The sequence below is a fragment of the Anomaloglossus baeobatrachus genome, chromosome 3, assembly GCF_048569485.1.
Source record: "Anomaloglossus baeobatrachus isolate aAnoBae1 chromosome 3, aAnoBae1.hap1, whole genome shotgun sequence".
Lineage (NCBI taxonomy): Eukaryota > Metazoa > Chordata > Amphibia > Anura > Aromobatidae > Anomaloglossus > Anomaloglossus baeobatrachus.
In genome coordinates, this window is record NC_134355.1 from 430,114,072 (window position 1) to 430,138,947 (window position 24,876).

General features: G+C 48.7%; 1 protein-coding gene across 4 annotated transcripts in view; it reads left to right on the forward strand.

The window, feature by feature from the left end:
* ARMC9 (armadillo repeat containing 9) overlaps positions 1–24,876 on the forward strand; it is a 294,215-nt gene that overhangs the window by 143,630 nt on the left and 125,709 nt on the right. For 3 of the 4 annotated variants that reach the window (XM_075340394.1, XM_075340396.1, XM_075340395.1), the window contains exon 10: positions 4,813–4,827. The exons of the other annotated variant lie outside the window; for it this stretch is intronic. In XM_075340394.1, the coding sequence (XP_075196509.1) occupies positions 4,813–4,827 (15 nt within the window). The remainder of the gene's footprint in view (positions 1–4,812; positions 4,828–24,876) is intronic. 4 annotated transcript variants of the gene reach the window in all.

Here is a 24,876-nt window from a genome sequence, read left to right on the forward strand (position 1 = left end):
CAAGATTGGTCGCAGTTCCGGCTCACATATGTGTTTCCACCTCTGGCACTCTTGCCCAGAGTACTGCGCAAAAAATCAGATCCGATTGCAGCCGCGTCATACTCGTCGCCCCAGACTGGCCGAGGAGATCGTGGTACCCGGATCTGTGGCATCTTACGGTCGGCCGACCGTGGTCACTACCAGGCTGGCCAGACTTACTGTCCCAAGGGCCGTTTTTCCATCGGAATTCTGCGGCCCTGAACCTGACTGTGTGGCCATTGAGTCCTGGATCCTAGCGTCTTCAGGATTATCCCAAGGGGTCGTTGCCACCATGAAACAGGCTAGGAAGTCCACCTCTGCTAAGATCTACCACAGAACGTGGAAGATTTTCTTAACCTGGTGCTCGGCTCAGGGAGTGTCTCCCTGGCCATTTGCATTGCCTACTTTTCTTTCCTTCCTGCAATCGGGGTTAGAAAAGGGCTTGTCGCTCGGCTTCCTTAAGGGGGAAGTCTCGGCACTATCCGTGTTTTTTCAGAAGCGTCTAGCACGTCTTTCTAAGGTGCGCACGTTCCTACAGGGGGTCTGTCATATCGTACCCCCGTACAAGCGGCCGTTAGATCCATGGGATCTCAACAGGGTATTAGTTGCTCTCCAGAAGCCGCCTTTCGAGCCTCTGAAGGAAGTTTCCTTTCTCGCCTGTCACAGAAGGTGGCGTTTCTCGTTGCGATCACATCGCTTCGGCGAGTGTCTGAGCTGGCAGCTCTGTCATCCAAGGCTCCCTTCCTGGTGTTCCACCAGGACAAGGTAGTGCTGCGCCCCATTCCGGAGTTTCTCCCTAAGGTCGTATCCTCATTTCATCTTAATCAGGATATATCCTTGCCTTCCTTTTGTCCTCATCCGGTTCACCGGTATGAAAAGGACTTACGTTTGTTAGATCTGGTGAGAGCACTCAGACTCTACATTTCCCGCACGGCGCCCATGCGCCGTTCCGATGCACTCTTTGTCCTTGTCGCTGGTCCGCGCAAGGGGTTGCAGGCTTCTAAAGCCACCCTGGCTCGATGGATCAAAGAACCAATTCTAGAGGCCTACCGTTCTGCGGGGCTTCCGATTCCTTCAGGGCTAAAAGCCCACTCAACCAGAGCCGTGGGTGCGTCCTGGGCATTACGACACCAGGCTTCGGCTCAACAAGTGTACCAGGCAGCTACCTGGTCCAGTCTGCACACTTTCACCAAGCATTATCAGGTGCATACCTATGCTTCGGCGGATGCCAGCTTAGGTAGAAGAGTCCTGCAGGCGGCAGTGACACCCCCGTAGGGGAGGGCTGTTTTGCAGCCCTAACATGAGGTATTTCTTTACCCACCCAGGGACAGCTTTTGGACGTCCCAATCGTCTGGGTCTCCCAATAGAGCGCTGAAGAAGAAGGGAATTTTGTTACTTACCGTAAATTCCTTTTCTTCTAGCTCTTATTGGGAGACCCAGCACCCGCCCTGTTGTCCTTCGGGATGTTTTTGTTGTTTGCGGGTACACATGTTGTTCATGTTGAACGGTTTTTCAGTTCTCCGATGTTACTCGGAGTTAATTTGTTTAAACCAGTTATTGGCTTTCCTCCTTCTTGCTTTGGCACTAAAACTGGAGAACCCGTGATACCACGGGGGGGTATAGCCAGAAGGGGAGGGGCCTTGCACTTTTTAGTGTAGTGCTTTGTGTGGCCTCCGGAGGCAGTAGCTATACCCCAATCGTCTGGGTCTCCCAATAAGAGCTAGAAGAAAAGGAATTTACGGTAAGTAACAAAATTCCCTTCTTTTTATGCGTTTTTTAGCGCAGTTTTGTCACAAAACGGCAAGCAAGGTTAATGAGAAACCTGAAGTACAGTGCACATGTTGAGTTTTTTTCCTTGCACATTTGGTGCAGAAAATAATCTGCAGCCTGTCATTTCTTTCTGCGTTTTTGCCTGTTTTGCACCATTGAAAGCAATAAGGCTATGTGCGCACGTTGCGTACAAGCCCTGCAGAAATTTCTGCAGCGATCTGAAGAGCACATGTGCGCTTTAGATCGCTGCAGAAATGTCCGTAGTGAGCGCCGATTCCATGCGCTCTGCCTGCAGCTCCTGCCATAGACAGAGCAGGAGCTGCCGGCAAAGCGCAGGAAAGAAGTGACATGTCACTTCTTTTTGCGCAGCGCTTCGGCAGTAGCCGAAGCGCTGCGCTCTTAGACGCCACGTGCGCACGGCCCCTGCACAATCTCCATAGACTGTGCAGGGGACGCAGGACGCATGCAGTTACGCTGTGCTACAAAGCGCAGCGTAACTGCATGTTTTTACGCAACGTGCGCACATAGCCTAAAACTGCGTTAAAAAAAACCCCAAGAGATGCAGAAATGGTGTAGAAATTTCTGCAACCAAATACTTATCGTGCACCCATAGCCTTAGCTTCCATTCTTTCATCATTCGCATAGCAGTATCATGTCTATCATCTTGTGATTTTCTTAATTCCTCGAATTTTCCTTCTTGGTGTTGCAGTTTCAATATATTATATACAGACACACACAAGCACACCTTGTCACAGAAAAGAAGGCCTCATATAGATTTGGCTGCTCAGAGATTGTCCGAATTCCTGTTCTTCAACCTCCACAGAAGATCTAATCAGTAATAATCATGTCACACAGTATATGACAAAAGTTAGCACACCCATCACATTTTTATAAATATTTTGTGTGTTTTCATGGAACAACACTAAAGATATGACACTTTGATATGATGTAAAATAATCAGTGTACAGCTTGTCTAACAGTGTAAATTTGGTGTGCCCTCTAAATAACTCAACACAGCCACTGGCAAAAAAAAGTGAGTACACCCTAAGTAAAAATGACCAAACTATACCCAATTAGGCTACTTTCACACATCCGGTTTGAGCACTGCGGCTCAATCCGGCTGTGAAAACTATGCAACGGATGCGGCGAAAACACCGCATCCTTTGCATAAGTTTTTACATGCGGCCCGTCCGTTTTTTTCCGGTTGCGGCATGCTACTGAGCATGCGCAGTGGAAAAAACCGCATGCGGCGAGCGGATGCGTTTTTTTCCGCATCGCGCCGCATCCGGCCTCCATAGGTATGCATTGGGAAATGTGCCGCAGCGGCCGGATGCGGCGCGATGCGGTGTTTTTTGCCGGAGCAAAAAACGTTGCAGGGAACGTTCGATCCGGCCGCGGCATCGGCTAAATCTGCCGCATGCGGCAAAAACCGGACCGAACGCAAGCCCCTGCGGCACAATACGGCACTAATGTAAGTCTATGCAAAAAAAAAACCGCAACCGGCGTTACAAAAGCCGGTTGCGGTTTTTCTGCAGAACGCCGAGCAAAAATCCGGATGTGTGAAAGTGGCCTTAGCCATTTTCCCTAGCCAGTGTCATGTGATTGATCAGTGTTACAAAGTCTCATATGTGAATGGGGAGCAAGTGTATTAAATTTGGTGTAATCGCTCACAAACTCATACTGGTCACTGGAATTTCAGCATCGCTCCTCATGGCAAAGAATAATCTGAGAATCTGAAAATAAGAATTGTTGCTTTGTAAGAATTGTTGCATGGCCTGGGCTGTAAGAAGATTGCCAACACCCTGATACTGACCTGTAGCACAGTGGCCAAGATCACACAGCGGTTTAACAAGACAGGCTTCACTCAGAACAGGCCTTGTCATTGAAGTCAAAGAAGTTGTGTACGTGTACCCAGTGTCCTATCCAGAGGTTGTCTTTTGAAAACAAACATATACAAGTGCTTCCATCATTGCTGCAGAGGTGAAAGGGGTGTTTGGTCAGCCTGTCGGTGCTCAGACCATACACCGCTTAATGCATCAAATTGGTTTGCATGACTTGTCTCTGAAGGAAGCCTCTTCTAAACATGATGCACAAGAATGCCCGCACACAGTTTGCTAAAGACAAGCAAAGCAAAGATATTGATTACAGAAACCATATCCTGTGGTCTGATGAGACCAAGTTAAACTTTATTTGGTTCAGATGGTGTCAAGCGTGTGTGGCAGCAGTTTGTGAGGAGTACAAAAACATGTGTGTCTTGTCTACAGTCAAGCATGGTGGTGGGAGTGTCATGGTTTGGGGCTGCTTGAGTGCTGCCGGCTGTGGGGAGCTACAGTTCATTGAGAGAGCCATGAATGCCAACATGTACTATGAAATACTGAAGCAGAGTATTATCCCCTCCCTTCGAAAATTGGGCTGCAGGGCAGCATTCCAACATAATGACCCCAAACACTTCTCTAAGACGACTACTGCCTTGGTAAAGAAACCGAGGGTAAAGGTGCTGGACTGGCCAAGCAGGTCTCCAGACCTAAACCCTACTGAGCATCTGTGAAGCATCCTCAAACGGAAAGTGAAGGAGCACAAGGTCTCTTAACATCCCAAGTGATGTCGTCAGTGATGTCGTCATGGAGGATGGAAGAAGGTCCAGTGGCTCCTGTGAAGCCCTAGTGAACTCCATGCCCGAGAGAGTTAAGGCAGGGCTTGAAAATATTGGCCATACAAAATATTCACACTTAGGATGTACTCACTTTTGTGGCCAGCGGTTTAGACATTAATGGCTGTGTGTTATGTAGAGGGCACCACATTTACACTGTTATACAAGCTGTACACTGACTACTTTACATTGTATCAAAGTGTCAGATCTTCAGTGTTGTTCAAAAGAAAAGATAACATTTAGATAAAAATGTGAGAGGTGTACTCACTTTTGTGATATATTGAATATATTTATTTAGTAATGCTGTGTGTGTTTATAATGCTTACTGTCTGACTTCTGTTTATTTCATGGCTTGACGTCCCTGTGTCGTCCAGTGTCATGATGAAGATGTAAGTTGTAATTGTTTCTCTGTATCGTGTGCCTGCTGCACCTTCCTTCCCTGACCTTATTGTCACATCCAGTGTATGAGGCTATCTATGTGGCATGATCACATTGTGGATGTTGTCATTTGTTCCACTCATCTTGCTACAATATTCACACAGATTACTATCAATCATAATGTGATGGAAAAACTCTAGAGCGGAGAGGAAGAGAAGTGCATGCCAATGCGGTGGAGTAATGGGGCCTGCAATTTATAGCTCTAAACATACCTGTTACATAGTTTCATTAGTTTGTTGGATATGAATGGATCCAGCCAACACTGGCCCATCTCTTACTGCTTACCGGAGATCCTACATGGAGATGCATCTTGGGGCAGTCCAACAGATGATTGTACCTTGCCACAATTGACATTATGGGAAGAAACCCTGGCCTGGAAACAATTATCTATGAGGGGCTCTTGGTAGATGTAGCATATATATATATATATATATATATATATATATATATATATGCTACATCTACCAAGAGCCCCTCATAGATAATTGTTTCCAGGCCAGGGTTTCTTCCCATAATGTCAATTGTGGCAAGGTACAATCATCTGTTGGACTGCCCCAAGATGATATATATCTATATATATATATATCTATATATATATATATATATATATATATATATATATATATATATATATATATATATATATATATATATATATATGAAGTGAAGACAATGCTACGCCTGGGGGTCATCGAAAAATCCCGGAGTGAATGGGCTAGTCCTATTGTCCTAATACCAAAACCCGATGGCTCCTTAAGGTTCTGCAATGACTTTAGGAGATTGAACGAAATATCCAAGTTCGATCTCTACCCCATGCTCCGAGTGGATGAGCTGATTGATAGGCTGGGACAGGCGCGATATTTCACCACGCTCGACCTGACCAAGGGGTACTGGCAGGTGCCACTGACGGACTCTGCCAAGGAGAAAACCGCTTTTGTTACGCTGGAGGGTCTCTTCCACTATGTTGTCTTGCCTTTTGGGTTACATGGCGCTCCGGCCACGTTCCAGAGGTTGATAGACTTGGTGCTGGAACCCCACCAGGCGTATGCATCAGCGTACCTTGATGACATCATTATTTACAGCTCCGAGTGGCAGACCCACTTGGAACAGGTACAAGCGGTGGTAGACGCGCTTCGAACAGCCGGATTGACAGCCAATCCCAAGAAATGTGCGTTGGGACTCACGGAAGCCCGCTACTTGGGTTACGTGATAGGCCAAGGAGTGATTAAGCCCCAAATTAACAAGGTATAGGCGATCCAGAAATGGCCTAGACCCCTGACCACGAAGCAGGTTAGGACCTTCCTGGGTATCGTGGGGTACTACAGGAGGTTTGTAAAAGATTTTGCGGGACTATCAGCCCCCTTGACGGACCTTCTCAAAGGCAAGAAGTCCGTCATGGTGCGCTGGACTCCGCAGGCCGAGGACTCCTTCCGGGCCCTGAAGGGGTCCTGTGCGGACAGCCCGTTCTTGTAAACCCTGATTTCCGGAAGGAGTTCATAGTACAGACTGACGCCTCGGAGGTCGGCCTGGGGGCAGTGCTGTCTCAGGTGGTTCAGGGGGAGGAACACCCCGTCACCTTCTTAAGTAGGGAGCTCACCCCTCCCGAGCGGAATTATAGCGTAGTGGAGAAGGAGTGCCTGGCGATCAAGTGGGCCTTGGAGTCCCTACGCTATTACCTGCTGGGACGACAGTTTCGCTTGGTGACGGATCACTCTCCACTGGTCTGGATGAGGTCCGCCAAGGAACGGAATGCCCGGGTTACCCGGTGGTTCCTTTCTCTGCAGAACTTCCGGTTTACGGTTGAACACCGGGCCGGTAGGTTGCTGGGCAACGCCGATGCCTTGTCCCGCGGCCCGTGTTTGATGGCAGGAGTTCAACCCCGCTCGCTTGAACTGAGGGGGGGGGGGGGGTATGTGAGACTGTGACCGGAGTTATCTATGACGGCCGCTATGTCTCGCCCCGGTTGTGCTCACTCCATGATAGAAAGTAACTCCACTCCAGGGTTAATGCTGTTTCCCTACAGGCTTAAGGAAGGGTTAAAAGGAAACAGGAACAAGGGCAGGTGTGCCGGGTGTGAGGGAGTGATCACAACTCCCTGAGTTCTCTGCCGGAAAGGCACGTGTACTGTTGTGGACTTTTGTTTGGACATTAAACCGTGTGCTGTGAACCTTGGTGCCTGGATCCCGTGTCTTCTGCTGCGCAGCCGACCACGCTACCTCACAATATATATATATATACAGGGCCGCCATCAGGGCATTACTAGTGTGACTCCTGTATTGGGCCCGGTGAAAAGAGGGGAACCCGGCTGACAGCCCGGGCTCTTCCCCTTTCATTCCTCTGCTCACCGGGCCCCATGGGCAGGGGGCGGGGACGTTGCACTGGCAGACATATCGCGGTGCAGCACCTGCAGTCGCACAGAGCCTGAAAACGTGTTAACCCCTTAGCGACCTGTGACGTACTGGGTATGTCATGACTCCCTGGTACTTAAAGACCCATGACGTACCCAGTATGTCATGGCGAGATCGTGGCCCCGGAGCCCCGGTGGCTGCGATCGCTGCAAATATCTTAGATTCGGGGAGGAGGGGCTCTCTGCTGACCTCAGGAGGGGTGGTTCCTCCTCCCCAGACCTAAGGAGGCTGTGATTGGCTGACGAACACCGCTCAGCCAATCACAGCCACTGTAATGTTTTAGCCATTGAAAATGGCTAAAACATTGAAATCCAGCCATCATCAGTGCAGCTATAGCACTGATCACTGGCTGGAGCTGGGTGACCTTAGTTTCACCCGCCCCCAGCTCTGATTGGAGACATCGGCCTTGTGACCGATCTCTCCAATCACTGTGGATCTGGGGCTGGAGACCGCCCCCTCAGCTTCACTCCATCCGTGGAAGCTGATGGGAGCGATCGGTAAGTTATAGACATGGTCTCCTTTCAGCCGCCGCCCCTCAGCCGCCGGCTGCAGGAGTCACTGGCCCCCATCCACCGCCACTGAACCCATCTGCTGCCTCCCCTCCATCTGCCACCGCTCTCCCCCATCAGCCACTGCCCCCCTCCCTCATCTGCTGCCCCCTCTCCCACCTCTCACCTTCCTCCACCTGCAGTCCCCCCCACCTGCTGTGATCCTCCCACTATCTATCTATCTATCTATTCCTCTCTCTATCTCTCTATTCCTCTATCTATCTATGATTCTGTCTATTTATCTCCTATCTGTAGCACCCATGGCGCAGGGGTTAAATGTTACTCGTCGCTGGGCTGGTGATGTCGGGTCAGGGATGTCACAGGTGGCCCTACCCGGCTTCGTGGCCCCAAGGTGTACAGTAAAAGGGGATTTGGATGATGATGGGGGAATGATGAGGATGATAGTCTTGTGACACCACCTGTGGTACATGGCCAGGGATTAGCGACCGCTGTTGTCGCTGTCCTCCGGAGCAGATGGTGTTGCAGCAAGAATGGTTCTGCTCCCCACAGGTGGAGCAAGGCCCCAGGGAGGATGATGAGAAGAGTAGTGGCCGTTGGCGCCAAAGCGCAGGGCGACGGCAATCAAAAGGCTGATTCAGCTGCTGTGGTTCCAGCCGTGATGGGCCCCAGCCGATCCTGGATCCGTTGGAGGTTAGAACCGGTACGGTGGTCGTTGGGCCCTTCCTTGTTGCGCCTTTAAAGATAAATCCCCGTGGCCTGAAGCTGCTTGGGGACCCCAGTTCGTGTAGTGTTAGCTCCTGTCCCGTGTGTAGGTGACGCGGGGCCGCTGTGGGGCTTGACTGTAATCACGACTCTGGACCCTATGTGGCACTGTGCTCCAGGATCTCGTAGTGGTCAGAGGGACATGCAATCCCCCTGTCCTGCATATTCTGGTGATACAACATGAAGTCTGTTACACTCTAATGCTCTGCACCCTGAACCGCACCAGTCCCGTTTCTGTTTTCTCCTGCTGGATAACACTCTGTTGTGTAAGCTCCTAACTCCCCCTGGTGGCTGCTCCTCCCCCGGTTCCCTGTCACTAGTGGGTGGCTGCCCCCCATGTTTGGTGACTAGCTTAAGACCTGACCCTAGCCCGGTCCCCAATGGGGAGGGCAACCTGGTTGTGTGTATGAGTTTGTGTTGTGGAACTGGTACCGACCTCCTATGGATCCAAGATTAGTACTGCACCTTAAGTGAGGTGCAGTACCCTGTGGTGACTGAAGCCACAGGGGCGCCACGTATCTATCTATCTAGCCATCTATCTATGATTCTATCTATCTGCTGAAAGATCCTTAAAGTGAATCTGTCACCAGGTTTTTGCTCCCCCATCTGAGAGCAGCATAATGTAGAGACAGATACCCTGATTCCAGCGATGTGTCACTTACTGGGCTGTTTGCTTTCATTGTGATAAAATCAATGTTTTCTCTGCTGGAGATCTAGTAATTATACAGAGCTCATGAATATGCTGGATTACCTGCAGCATGACAAGTAGCCCTGTAATGATAATCTCCTACTGATTAACCAGTGATGTTATCAAAATTACACTAAGCAGCCCAATAAGTGACAATCGCTGGAATCAGGATCTCTTTCCCCTACGTTACGCTGCGCTCAGATTAGGTGTTAAAAACCTGGTGACAGATTCCCTTTGAAGTGGTTGTCAGGTCTAAATCCACAAGTCAGTATTATTACAATTTGGTTTCATTTAGTTTAAAAACTGTATGTGACACATTCCCTTGAAAAAAAATAGATATACCAAAAATAAATGTATACCAAAGAAGTTAGATTTAAAAAAAAAAGTTAGAGTAGGGCCCTGCCAAAAGAGTCTACCTTGTCATGGTGGCAGGCTTAAAAAAGTCTTTTGGCCAAAACAAAATCTGATACCTGCGTGTGTGATACGGTGTTAGGCTATGTGCGCACGTTGCGTAAAAACATGCAGTTACGCTGCGCTTTGTAGCGCAGCGTAACTGCATGCGTCCTGCGGCCCCTGCACAGTCTATGGAGATTGTGCAGGGGCCGTGCGCACGTGGCGTCTAAGAGCGCAGCGCTTCGGCTACTGCCGAAGCGCTGCGCAAAAAGAAGTGACATGTCACTTCTTTCCTGCGCTTTGCCGGCAGCTCCTGCTCTGTCTATGGCAGGAGCTGCAGGCAGAGCGCATGGAATCGGCGCTCACTACGGACATTTCTGCAGCGATCTAAAGCGCACATGTGCTCTTCAGATCGCTGCAGAAATTTCTGCAGGGCTTGTACGCAACGTGCGCACATAGCCTTAAGTGTGAAGGGTTAATGTGTGATTGGTGAGGCTGTAGTGCAGAAGTGAAGTTTTTCCAAGAGTGGCGGTGGGACTGTGGAAGATTCGCGGGGCGGAGGCGGAGTTGGGGCGGAGCCTGAAGGGGGCCCCGAACATTTGCCAGTATGGGGCCCTGGAATTCCTAGTGGCAGCCCTGTGTATATATATATATATATATATATATATATATTACTGGTTTTTCATGGGATTTACTTTACAGCGAGCACCTTTCTATCTCCCTTTACTTTTACCTATTTCTTTTCCTATTTACTGTCACTCCCTATGTTATTTCACACAATTATAGTAATACCCATCCAACTTTGCATAATTTTGTTATACACATCTCCATACTTTTTACATGTACGGTTGCACTCATCTCTAACACATTTCTATATTCTGTTCCTTTTTTATCACATTCACATCTCTCCACATAGTCTTTTGATATTCATACATTGTTTTCTCAGCTTCGCATTTTCACATGCCTTTTTATGTATTCCACACATTACACTACTCAATTGTATTTTTTTTATGTTTATCTTTTTTGTCTATGATCTATTTTCCTTTACAGGCATTTTCCTTTTAGTCACTGTTCTTTTACATCTTTCACTTCTTTCCTTTCATCCTCTTTCCTTCTGTTTTTTTCATTCTTTGTCTTCCTTACCATACAAGTGCATCTCAATAAATTAAAATATCTTCAAAAAGTTAATTTATTTCAGTAATTCAATACAATAAGGGCAATGCAAATATTATATAGAATCATTACAAACAGAGTGATCTATTTCAATTGTTTATTTCTGTTAATATTGATGATTATGGCTTACAGCCAATGGAAACCCAAAAGTTATTATCTCAGAAAATTAGAATATTATATAAGCCCAACTGAAAAAATTATTTTAAACTCAAAAATGTTGGCTTCTACTGAAAAGTCTGTACAGTAAATGCACTCAATACTTGGTCGTGGCTCCTTTTGCATGAATTACTGCATCAGTGCGGCGTGGCATGGAGGTGATCAGCCTGTGGCACTGCTGAGGTGTTATGGAAGCCTAGGTTGCTTTGATAGCCGCCTTAAGGCCGCTTTACACGCTACGATTTATCTGACGATATGTTGTCGGGGTCACGGTTTTTGTGACACACTTCTGTCATCGTTAGCGATGTTGTTGCGTGTGACACCTACGTGCGACTCCGAACGATCGCAAATAGGGTAAAAATCGTTGATCATTGAAACATCCTTCAGTTTCAAAATATTGTTTGTCGTTTGGAACGCAGCAGACATATTGCTATGTTTGACACCCTGCTAACGACGAACAGCATCCACACGACCGCCTTGGTCAAACAATATATCGCTGAACGATGTAGCGTCCTTTGTGAGATGTGTACGTGTGACCGCTACAAAACGACCTATGAGCGATCTCGGCAAATCGTAACAACGATCTGGGCCTGTCACATCGCTAACAAGATCGTTGTGTGTAAAGCAGCCTTTAAGGTTAGTCTGCATTGTTGGGTCTGGTGTCTCTCATCTTCCTCTTGACAATTTCTTTGATTCCGCTCCTTTGCAACAACTATATACAACCCGTTTTAACGCAGTGGTCACATGACTGTCACTTTGGGATATATGATTGGCTCTGAACCGTACATACGCACTTCAGTGCAATTACGTCAATTTTTGGTCCAGTCATGTGAGCAGAATTCAGGATGCATGATTGGCTTTGGGCTGTGCATATGCAATCTAGCACGAATACATTGACGTTTGGTGTGACCGGCAGTCACTTCCAGATTTTCCATTGCACATATGCCGGCATATACCCACTTGTGCACAATCTCCTGCCGTATGTTATTTCTTTTAATTATTCAACACTTGTGTTATTAGCTTTGCTATTGGCTATTTACTCCTTCTATACTCGGAATTCTACCCGCACCAACAGCCCCTGACTAAGCATTGCTGAAACGTGTTTATTGGGCGAGTCTTAATATGACCTTACTCTGATATGCACTATTTGCACTTTATATTATGCAATGTATGGGGTTTGTTGTTGTTGGCACCTCTACTTTGTCCCATGATATCTTCTCTATGCACAGTATGCATTAATCATCTTTTCTATTTGTTGATGTTGTAATATCCATATGTCACGTAAATAATTTATGATTTTATTTTTTTACTCATTTATTCCTTGACATTCATGAATATGCATATATGTGTATATTATTCTATGACAGCTGCATGAGTTATTTGGCTCACCCACCATTTTAATCTGGGTTTGTTATGTTAAAGTAAGCAATAAAATTCTATACGTTTTTACATTCACACTTCCCTGTACATTTTTGGTTGCTTTATCAATCTTTTCAGGTAGTGGCTTTGGGAAACTTTATTCTGTTGGGGCTAAACAATTTTGCTTACATATTAATTAAGTTGTTTTTGCATATTCAGTGTATATGCACATGGGGCATATTCTTAGGCGGGCTTTGCACACTACGACATCGCAGGTGCGATGTCGGTGGGGTCAAATCGAAGAGTGACGCACATCCGGCGTCACTTGCGATGTCGTAGTGTGTAAATCCTAGATGATACGATGAACGAGCGCAAAATCGTCGTCATCGTATCATCGCTGCAGCCTCCGACATTTCCATAATGCCGGGGGAGCGACAGGTACGATGTAGTTCCTCGCTCCTGCGGCAGCACACATCGCTGTGTGTGAAGCCGCAGGAGCGAGGAACTTCACCTTACCTGCCTCCCGGCTGCAATGAGAAGGACGGAGGTGGGCGGGATGTTTACATCCTGCTCATCTCCGCCCCTCCACTTCAATTGGCCGCCTGCCGTGTGACGTCACTGTGACGCCGCACGACCCGCCCCCTAAGGAAGGAGGCGGGTCGCCGGCCAGAGGGACGTCGCACGGCAGGTATGTGCGTGTAAAGCTGCCGTAGCGATAATAATCGCTACGGCAGCTTTCACTATATATCGAACGTGCGACGGGGCCGGGACTATCGCTGCAGCATCAGTAACACATTGTTACCGATGTTGCAACATGCAAAGCCCGCCTAAACCCACTCTCTCAGCCCACTGTATATTCTGGATGAGAAATCCTCTGTATATTACAATAGCAGAATGATGGGTGATATTTCAATAACTCCCATGCACTCACCATGAAGATAATCTGCAGAGTTAGTTGACTCTAGATTTCGTACCTTAGATCTCCGATGTCAGTGTATGGAGAAATTACCAAGGATTTCATCCTGTGTAACACAGAGAGTTTAAGGAGTTGTCCCACACATAAAGTACATTTTAATCAATAGATCTTAGAATAATAATACTTTCTACAATTGGAGATGTTAAAATATTGTTCCTGGGCTTAAATAATCTCATAAATGGGCCACTGCTGTGTACTCTGTAAGGGCAGTGTCTGATTGTGCAGGAACATGGTCGGCTCATACCATAGCTCCTGGGCAGGGGAGGAAGCAAATTACAGTTTACAGACAGGATAGAATGGGATCGAAGCTGCTGCTTTCGGTGAGGTAAAACACTTTCCCTCTGCTCCAGGGGAATACTGGTAATCCCCTATTTGGACAACATCCTCGTCAAGGCACCCACCATGTCTGAGAATTTAGAGAGTTTGCAGATTGTTCTACACACTTGGGCTCAATTTGAGTGGCTTTATCATCTAGACAAAATCCACACTAATTCCCACGCAGTGGCTATATTTTTTGCAGATGATTCTTGACACGGCTTGAGGATCTGTCTTTATTCCAGAAGAAAAGAGGTTAACTTTTCAGTCCTCTATCTGGTCCCTGAGGCATCCGGGTGGGCATTCCCTCGGTTTTTGCATGAGAATCTAAGGACAGACAATTTACAGCCACTTACTTACACGACATAGCTGTTGAAGCCGTGGTTTTGAGGATGTCAGGTGTCTTGGAAACCAGCCATCCAGACCAAGATCAAGGCGTGTAAACCCTCTTCACAATGTATTTATCATTACACTTGGTAATCACTGGTGTAAGTCTACTAAAACGTTTCCAATGTCTTTTTCTATGCCGTTACTAATTTCCTTTTTGCAGTCCGGCTTAGTGACAGGGCTAGAATTTAACTCCATTAAGGGTCAGGTTTCTGCCCTGGCTATCTTGTGTGAGAAGAACTAAGCAGCGGAGCCGCAGATCAACAACACAACAACTCTTTTCTTCAGGGATTGGCACATATCAAACCTCCATATCGACCACCTCGTAATCTAGTTTTGGCGGCTCTTCGGTTTTCCCCCTTTCAACCCATCAGAGAGCTCTCTGTACTTCTGCTGTTCTATAAGGTGGTTTTCTTTATAGCCATTACTTTAATCAGGAGAGTTTCAGAGCTAGCACCGCTCTTTTGTTAGGATTTCTACTTTGTTCTTCATCAGGATAGGGTTGTGCTGAGGACGGTACCGAGGTTCCTCTCGAAGGTTATTTTAGCCTTTTTTCCCTCAATGAAGACATTGTGTTGCCTTTTTTTTGCCTTGCTCCGTCTCACCTGATTGAGAGAATGCTGCACAATCTGGATATGGTCAGTGCTATACAAGCTATTTAGCAGCCACCACCCTGTTTAGGTGGTCCCACTCTGTCTTTGTCCTGCCAAGCGGGCCTCGTAGGGGTCAAGCCGCTTCAAAAGCTATTATTTCTCGCTGGATCAGAACAACCATTATTCAGACTTATAAGTCAAAGAACAGGGCACCTGGTTTAGCATTAGGGTACATTCTTTGTTGGCGATGGGAGCTTCCTGGGTGATCCGTCACCGGTGTTTGGCCCTGCATCTCCATGGGCATCAGTTCATACCTTTTCTAAGCTTTACAGGGTCAACACCTTTGCTTCAGCAGAAGCAAATTTGGTCAGAAAGATTCTCCTGACAGTATTAGCTCATGCCTTCGCTTGAGCCTCACCAGTTAGTTCTGTGATTTCAACAAAATATATACGTTTACTTTTCCCACCCTAGGGACAGCTTTAAGACATTCCGTGTTTCTGTATCCCACACTGAAGCGACCGATAAAAGTAGATTTTTGGTAGTCACTCTAAAATCTGTTTCTCGTTCGTCTTAATTGGGGGGCACAGCATCCTTCCTTGGTTGCCCGGTTTTGTGTATACGGTATTTGATGATATATCCTGATTCTTTAACTTTTTCTTCTCCTACTGCTTTCTTGCTAAACTGAGGAGGCCGGATGTTAGCAGGCAAGTACTATGTAATATGGTACTAGTGTCAGCCTCCAGGTGACAGCTGATTATTCCCATGGTTCCATGCGCCCCAATGAAGAATAACAAGAAATACATTTGTACAGCGAGCATCAAAAATCCACTTTTCAAGTAGCATTTCAGAATAAGCTGTTCTGTGTGTGTACATGAGGAACAATACTATTCCTGGCCATTGTATGACTTATATCTTGCATTTTCAGCAGTTGGGCCCCCCCCCCCGATGATCTATCTCTTAATGTGCAGTCCGTTCTACTTGGATACTGTGATCTCATCCATACACGTACAGCACACAGAGAGTGATTCCTGCTCTTCATTCCTTTTTAGTCCATAGATAGAAGCCACTGCACCTTAAGCTGGGTTCACACTAAGCGACAGCGACAACGACGTCGCTGTTACGTCACCATTTTAGGTGACGTAACAGCGACCTTGTAAGTCGCTGTTATGATCGCTGCTTAGCTGTCAAACACAGCAGAAGCAGCGATCATAACTAGTGATGAGCGAGTACTAAAAAGCTCGGGTGCTCGAAGCTCGGGCCGAGCCTCCCAAGATACTCGTGTACTCGGCCCGAGCAACGAGCCCAATGTTATCCTATGGGAGCCCCGAGTATTTTTGTGAAATGACCCCCCGGCAGCATGTAGAAACCCTAAAAATGTCACAAAAGTCTCAGAAGAGTGCTCAAATGACATGGCAACAGCATGGGGAAGACCCCTTGAAGCATTTATCACTCAAAAGTCACAGCTGTGAACAATTTTGTCCGCGTTTCACGCCATTTTTACGGACTCACCAGAAAACCTTCCAAAATGACCCCAAAATGATTTTTCATGGCAGAAATGTTAAGGGCACATACCCAATAGTGAGATAGAGCTGGTGTATGCTACTTTTTGAGATTAATACATGAAAGATTTTACGTGAAAACATTGTGTGGCACTCCGATGTCCCTGAGAAGAGACGTACATGAAGGCCTCTTGAGTCTAATGTGCCCATTTTGAGGAAGTGAGTCTTTGTAGTATTTTCCTTTGCCAGGGCAGTCCAAAATTGTGAGGTTCACCAATGCCCCTGCATACAGACGTGCATGAGGGCCTGTAAACCTGAAGTGCCCATTGTAAGGAAGTGGGTCTATTGTAGTATAGCCCTTAGGCAGGGCAGCCAAAAATTGGGAGGCTCCACATTGTCCCTGGATAGAGACGTGCATGATGGCCTGTAAACCTGAAGTGCCCATTGTCAGGAAGTGGGTGTATTATAGTATAGCCCTTAGGCAGGGCAGCCAAAAATTGGGAGGCTCCACATTGTCCCTGGATAGAGACGTGCATGATGGCCTGTAAACCTGAAGTGCCCATTGGAAGGAAGTGGGTCTATTGTAGTATAGCCCTTAGGCAGGGCAGCCAAAAATTGGGAGGCTCCACGTTGTCCCTGGATAGAGACGTGCATGAGGGCCTGTAAACCTGAAGTGCCCATTGGAAGGAAGTGGGTCTATTGTAGTATAGCCCTTAGGCAGGGCAGCCAAAAATTGGGAGGCTCCACGTTGTCCCTGGATAGAGACGTGCATGAGGGCCTGTAAACCTGAAGTGCCCATTGTCAGGAAGTGGGTGTATTATAGTATAGCCCTTAGGCAGGGCAGCCAAAAATTGGGAGGCTCCACATTGTCCCTGGATAGAGACGTGCATGATGGCCTGTAAACCTGAAGTGCCCATTGTAAGGAAGTGGGTCTATTGTAGTATAGCCCTTAGGCAGGGCAGCCAAAAATTGGGAGGCTCCACGTTGTCCCTGGATAGAGACGTGCATGAGGGCCTGTAAACCTGAAGTGCCCATTGGAAGGAAGTGGGTCTATTGTAGTATAGCCCTTAGGCAGGGCAGCCAAAAATTGGGAGGCTCCACGTTGTCCCTGGATAGAGACCTGTTAGGTTCTTAGTGCCTCCGTGCTTGCATTTAAAAACCGCACGTGTGTGCCTGTTGGTGGCAGCTTTCCGCTGCATTTGTGTGAGTTTTGCAAAAACTTGGATATAACGCACAAGTCTAGTGAATACACATCAGCACAGCATTGCAAAATGCGCAAGGGCGTTGTCAACGAACAAGGAAGTGGACGTGATGGTGGTGCAGGCAGAGACCGAGGTTGTGTGCAAGCTCTAATTTCGCCACAACAAAGGGCCACATCTAGTCGCTCGCACGTCCTGTCCCAAATTCTTGGGGACCGCAGCAGTACACCGCTCTTGAACCAAGACCAGTGTCAACAGGTTGTTAGTTGGATAGCGGATAATGCTTCCAGTCAGATTGGCACCACCACAAACACTCTGTCTTCCACACGGTCAAGTGTCAGTAGCCGTGATACTGCACCGCACATTTCAGAACCTGATCCTCCTTCCTACCACCAGGCCGAGTACACGTCCACGGACATTACTGATCCCACACTTGGACACTCGGAAGAGCTGTTCGTTCACGTTTCCATTCACAAATTCTGGCCTCTCGCCAGCTCCTGTTGAAGTGGGCCATGACGAGATTGTATGTACAGATGCCCAAATATTTGAGCAGCCACGTTCTCACGAAGTTGGCAACGTGTCTCAACAAGGGGTGGACGATGATGAGACACAATTGTCAGGAAGTCAGGAGGAGGAGCAGGGTGCGGAAGAGGAAGACGACGTGGTGGATGATCCAGTAACTGACCCAACCTGGCAGGAGGATATGCAGAGCGAGGACAGCAGTGCACAGGGGGAGGGAGGCGTAGCATCCCAACAGGCAGTAAGAAGCAGAGTGGTGGCCACAGGCAGACGTCAGGCAACTGTTCCCCGGAACAACACGACACAAGGTGCCTGTACAAATGTTAGGTCTTCCCGAGTCTGGCTGTAATACTATTGTATGTATTGAGGATTTCGATTGCGTTAGGGCAATGACAACCAGAGACGAGTTCTTGGTGCAAGACGTTTATAATATGCAACCAGCAAATATGTACATAAACGGAACAAAAACACAGTAGAACATAAATACAGGAAATACCTTCCAGGGACGGAGCGAAAGGGAATTCCCGGGACCCGCGCACCGGACTCCCCCAGGGAGACCACCAAGAGCGAACCCCTATACAGGGACTGTCTGGCAATCACCCCAGAAGCCCTAAATGCGCAGCAGCCGGGACACAAAAGGGCAATAGGTAAGTCCAAAAATGTCCGTACGTGATGTGAGTCCAGAGTGGTATTAAACGGAAGGAACCGGGCAGAAGTGCCGACCAAAGACGGCAAACGGAGTCCGGGCACAGCTAGATGATACCAGATGAAGTCCAGAGTCGGTGTCGGTTGTTTTCCAAGAGGATCCGAATAACAATCAGGAACCAAAAGCAGCAGGGCAGGAGCACACAGGAAGCAGTATACTCAGGCACTGGACTAAGCTTTAGGGGCGGCTTTTAAACAGATGGACAGGAAGTAGGGCAACAGAACAGAAAACTCCATGTTAACAAAGGGCAAGCTCTTTCAAAAGAAAACTGAAAACCCGGAACTCTGACACTGGCAGTTTTTTAAGTTGGCTCCAGATGATTCTAAAAAGGCCATTTGCAACACCTGCCATGCCAGCATCAGCAGGGGTACCAAAACTAGCAGCCTGACCACCACCAGCATGATCAGGCACATGTCAGCCAAGCACCCGACTTTGTGGGAAGTACAACAGAGTCGAGGAGCAGTGCTTGCTGATGTCACTGCTACGTCTTCGCTGGTTGTGCATGCGAGCCAATCCCCTGTCCATGCTGCCTGCGAACAAGCCTCCTCCACTCCTGCACCTGCAGTTGCCTACGCAGAAAGAACACCATCATCAAGCACGTCCTTGTCCCAGCGCAGCGTTCAGTTATCCATTCAGCAAACCTTTGAACGCAGGCGCAAATACACTGCCAACACCCCACATGCCACAGTTCTAAATGCTAACATTTCGCGACTGCTTGCGCTGGAAATGTTGCCTTTTAGGCTGGTTGAGACAGAAGCATTCCGCGACCTGATGGTGGCAGCTGTCCCACGTTACTCGGTCCACAGCCGCCACTATTTCTCCCGGTGTGCCGTCCCCGCATTGCATAACCACGTGTCACAAAACATCACACGTGCCCTGAACAACGCTGTTTCAGCCAAAGTCCACCTAACCACAGACACGTGGACAAGTGCATGTGGGCAAGGCCGCTACATCTCGTTGACGTCACACTGGGTTAATATTGTGCAAGCTGGGACCCAGTCTGAGCGAGGGACGGAACACGTCCTTCACACACCAAGTTTTGCAGGCCCTACCTCAGTCAGGGTTTCACACACACTCTACAGCTCCGGAATGTCATGCTCCTCAGCCTCCTCCTCCTCCTGCGCATCCTGATCCACTTTACCCTCCACACCAGTCCCAAGCTGGAAGTGTCGCGGGCGGAGGAGGGGACGGTGCGCTCTCCCACTGCTCGGGTCCGGCTGACGCTGCTCTACGGCTGCTGCTGCTCGTTGGCTCGAGCGATGGCCGGATCCCGGGGACTCGAGCGGCGCTACTCGCCCGTGAGTGAAAAGGGGTGGTTTGGGTTTTGGGGATATTGTCCGTGACGCCACCCACGGTTGTGGTGATTGTGTGGACACCACCGCTGCTCTGGACGGGGATCCCGGGAGCCTGTGACAGGGAGCAGCTTTGTTGTTATTTCTCCCCTCCGTGGGTAGGGGGGTTGGTTGTCCCGGGGCCTGGTGATGGGGTAGAGATGGATGACAGGCGGGTTGCGGGGCCTGATGAGGTGCAGGGTCGCAGGGGCAGCGCTGTGCCGCACGGCACGGAGGTACTCACTCAGCCCAATGATGATGACACAGTTCACGGTAAAACAAGTGGCTGGATGGACGGGTCACTCGGACGGCTGCGGTTGTTCCTCCCTGCAGGTTAGTGATGACTGTCTCTCCCTGCACCTAAGTTAAGTGTTGGTAGTGATGGTTTCCCAACGGTAACCCGCTCCCCGACCTGGATATGGGCCGGAGGAGCCCCTTTTGCCCACAGGCGCTGGCCCTGGGAGACGGTTGCCCTTGGCGGTGGCGGTGTCTCCCCTTCACGGTTGTACGGTTGCCTTCTATCTGGACTTGGCTGTTTGGAAACCCTGAGGTTCCCTTCACTAACGGATTTGGCAAATTCACGGCGACACCAAGCCTTGCCGGGATCCGAAAGTCCTCTGCCAATGGTGCTGGCTTCTCTTTGTATACCGGTCCGGTACGGCCGGGTCACCACCCGTCCACGGTCCTTACGGCAGACTCCAATCGGCCTCCACTGCAGACGGTCACCACATCCTGCCAACCTTGCTGTCCTGTCCGGGCCACACACCCGGACCAACTTCAGGCTCTTTGCTGTCACTTTTCTCCTCTCTACTACTTTCCTCCTTCCACTTCCTTAGCTTAACTCTCACTGCCTGTGTTTTCCCTCCTCCTCGGTGGGTGGAGACCAACCGCCTGGCTCCACACCCTGGTGTGGACAACAGCCCCTGGGGAAGGCAACAAGGATTTTGTGTTTTGACTATGATATGCCTGCAGGGAGTGTGGGGTGTTTAAGTGTTGTGCTCTGTGGCCCCTGGCTTGTCCAGGGCGACACAGAAGCACTGCAGCACTGCCTCGGCGAAGCGGCAACAGGCAGTGCTGAAGCTAATCTGCATAGGTGACAAACCCCACAATGCAGAAGAGGTGTGGACAGCTCTGAAACAGCAGGCAGATCACTGGCTCACAACTCTGAACCTAAAGCCAGGAAAGGTCGTGTGTGACAATGGCCGGAACCTGGTGGCGGCTTTGAGGCGAGGCCAGCTGACACATGTTCCATGCGTGGCCCATGTGCTCAACCTCGTGGTTCAGCGGTTTCTAAAGTCATACTCAGAGCTGTCTGATCTGCTGGTAAAAGTTCGCCGCCTGTCTGCACATTTTCGAAAGTCACCTACTGCTTCAGCCGGCCTTGCCGGCTTAAGACGCCGTTTGCATCTTCCGGCACACAGACTGGTGTGTGATGTCCCCACGCGTTGGAATTCAACTCTGCACAAGTTGGTCAGGATATGTGAGCAGAAGAGGGCAGTTGTTGAGTACCTGCATCACCTAAGCCGTCGGGAAATGGGTCAAACTCCACACATAACACCTGAGGAGTGGAGATGGATGTCCGACCTATGCACCATCCGCCAAAACTTTGAGGACTCCACCAAGATGGTGAGCGGCGATGACGACATTATTAGCGTCACCATACCGCTTCTCTGCCTTCTAAAATGGTCTCTGCTCAAAAAACAACCATGATGCATTGCAGGCGGAGCGCGATGAGTTTGAGCAAGAAACAGTAGTGGGTGTGGGTGATAACACACAGCCCAGCCTCGTCTCATCACAACGTGCAGTGGAGGACTATGACGAGGAGGAGGATGAAGACATGGAGCAACTCTCTGGCCAAATTGAGGATATGACATGCAGTCATATCCTCGGTTCAGCGTGGCTGGCCAGAGGACAGGGTAGATGATGAGGAGGAGGAGGAGGAGGACAGCATGTTCAGTCATCGTGTTGGTCAGGATACTGAAGTGATGGCTGTTAAGAGTCTGGCACACATGGCTGACTTTATGGTAAGCTGCCTGTCTCGTGACCCTCGCGTTAAGAACATCTTGGCCGACAATCATTACTGGTTGGTAACACTGTTAGACCCACGCTAAAAGGAGAACTTTATGTCTCTTATTCCCGAGGTGGAGAGGTCAGGCAAAATGCAGCAGTTCCAGAAGGCCATAGTCACGGAAGTAGGCAAAGCATTCCCCTCACAAAACGCTAGCGGCATAGGTCAGGAATCAGTGGACAACCAAGGCGTACAGCCGAGAGGGGCACAAGTCCAATCCGCCAGAGGTAGGGGAACAGTCTTTAAGATGTGGGACAGTTTTCTCAGCCCCTCACATACCACAGCCCCTGAGGTGAGGGGTAGTGCCACAAGAAATCCTAAGTTTGGCCAGATGCTCAAGGAGTACCTTGCAGATCAAACAACTGTACTCCGACATTCCTCTGTGCCTTACAATTAATGTGTATCCAAGCTGGACACGTGGCATGAATTGGCTCTCTACGCCTTGGAAGTCCTGGCCTGCCCTGCCGCTAGCGTTTTGTCAGAGCGTGTTTTTAGTGCCGCAGGTGGAATCATTACAGATAAACGCACCCGCCTGTCAACTGAAAATGCTGACAGGCTGACTCTGATCAAGATGAACAAGGGTTGGATTTGGCCAGACTTCACCACACACACCAACAGCAAATTACAGCGGAATTTAAAGTTTGTAACGGGAATTTGCCATGTACCTCCACTCACCCATGGTAACACACTTCTGGACTTTGGCTAATCGCTGGACTGCTCCTCCTTCTCCTCATGCGCCATCATGGTGACCGTTACAATAGTTAAGCCGTTGTTTCAGGTATACCCCCAGTGGTAAATTTTTTCGCCCATTCTTTCTGAATGGGCATTACAACGACAGGAGACCCGCTCCTTTGCAATGGGAACAATGTTTTGAGGCCCTCATGCACATCTCTATCCAGGGACAATGTGGAGCCTCCAAATTTTTGGCTGCCCTGCCTAAGGGCTATACTACAATAGACCCACTTCCTTACAATGGGCACTTCATGTTTACAGGCCATCATGCACGTCTCTATCCAGGGACAATATGGAGCCTGACGCTGCCACCGACTGCCACACACATGCTGTTTTTAAATGCAAGCACGGACGCAATAAGAACCTAACTGGTTTTTAGGAGCGACAATTACTGAGAAGTCTGACACTATCAGACACTGCTGACTGACGTGTATTATACACTAGACTTGTGCGTTATATAATAGTTTGTGCAAAACGCGCACCTGTACGCTGCCACCGACTGCCACACACGTGCTGTTTTTAAATGCAAGCACGGACGCAATAAGAACCTAACTGGTTTTTAGGAGTGACAATTACTGAGAAGTCTGACACTATCAGACACTGCTGACTGACGTGTATTATACACTAGACTTGTGCGTTATATAATAGTTTGTGCAAAACGCGCACCTGTACGCTGCCACCGACAGACACACACGTGCTGTTTTTAAATGCAAGCACGGACGCAATAAGAACCTAACTGGTTTTTAGGAGCGACAATTACTGAGAAGTCTGACACTATCAGACACTGCTGACTGACGTGTATTATACACTAGACTTGTGCGTTATATAATAGTTTGTGCAAAACGCGCACCTGTACGCTGCCACCGACAGACACACACGTGCTGTTTTTAAATGCAAGCACGGACGCAATAAGAACCTAACTGGTTTTTAGGAGCGACAATTACTGAGAAGTCTGACACTATCAGACACTGCTGACTGACGTGTATTATACACTAGACTTGTGCGTTATATAATAGTTTGTGCAAAACGCGCACCTGTACGCTGCCACCGACAGACACACACGTGCTGTTTTTAAATGCAAGCACGGACGCAATAAGAACCTAACTGGTTTTTAGGAGCGACAATTACTGAGAAGTCTGACACTATCAGACACTGCTGACTGACGTGTATTATACACTAGACTTGTGCGTTATATAATAGTTTGTGCAAAACGCGCACCTCTACCCTGCCACCGACTGCCACACACGTGCTGTTTTTAAATGCAAGCACGGACGCAATAAGAACCTAACTGGTTTTTAGGAGCGACAATTACTGAGAAGTCTGACACTATCTGGACTGTTTTAGACTGTGTACACCAGCCCCAGATATGATGAAGGCTGGTATACGGTCACCACTAGGAATGGCTATATACCCTGCCTGCCTGCCTGCCTGCCTGTATACTGCTACAATAGTCCTGACAAGGACTCTTTTGGTCACTAGCCTGTATTCCGACCTGGCTATACCCTGCCTGTATATAGCAACAATAGTCCTGAGAAGGACTCTGCTACTGTATTCCGACCTGGCTATACCCTGCCTGCCTGTATACAACTAGAATAGTCCTGAGAAGGACTTTTGGTCACACTGTTTGCAGCCCTGCAACTGAAAAAGCTATAAAGGGCCGCAAAGCTTTCCCTGAATCAGCGACACTCTCCCTGCACTGACTGTCTGGATAGCTGTGAGCAGAGCACAGCGCGCCGGCCGGTATAAAGGCTCGGTCACGCTGTGCAGGCCGGCCAATCACTGCAATTCCACAACTAACAGGGCTGTGGCATTGCAGTGGTCTGCCAGCCAATCCCTGCATGAGGGCTGGCTCTCAAAAGAGCGCCAACATGCAGAAATGAAGACCACGAGTACAGCACGAGTATCGCGAGATTACTCGGTCCCCGCCGAGCAGCCCGAGTACAGCGATACTCGTGCGAGTACCGAGTAGTTACAAGCATGCTCGCTCATCACTAATCATAACATCGCTGTGCTACATGTGCAGAGAGCAGGGAGCCGCGCTTAGCGCTGGCTCCTTGCTCTCCTAGGTACAGTACACATCGGGTTAATTAACCCGATGTGTGCTGCAGCTACATGTCACAGTGCAGAGAGGAGGGAGCCGCGCTTAGCGCTGGCTCCTTGCTCTCCTAGGTACAGTACACATCGGGTTAATTAACCCGATGTGTGCTGCAGCTACATGTCACAGTGC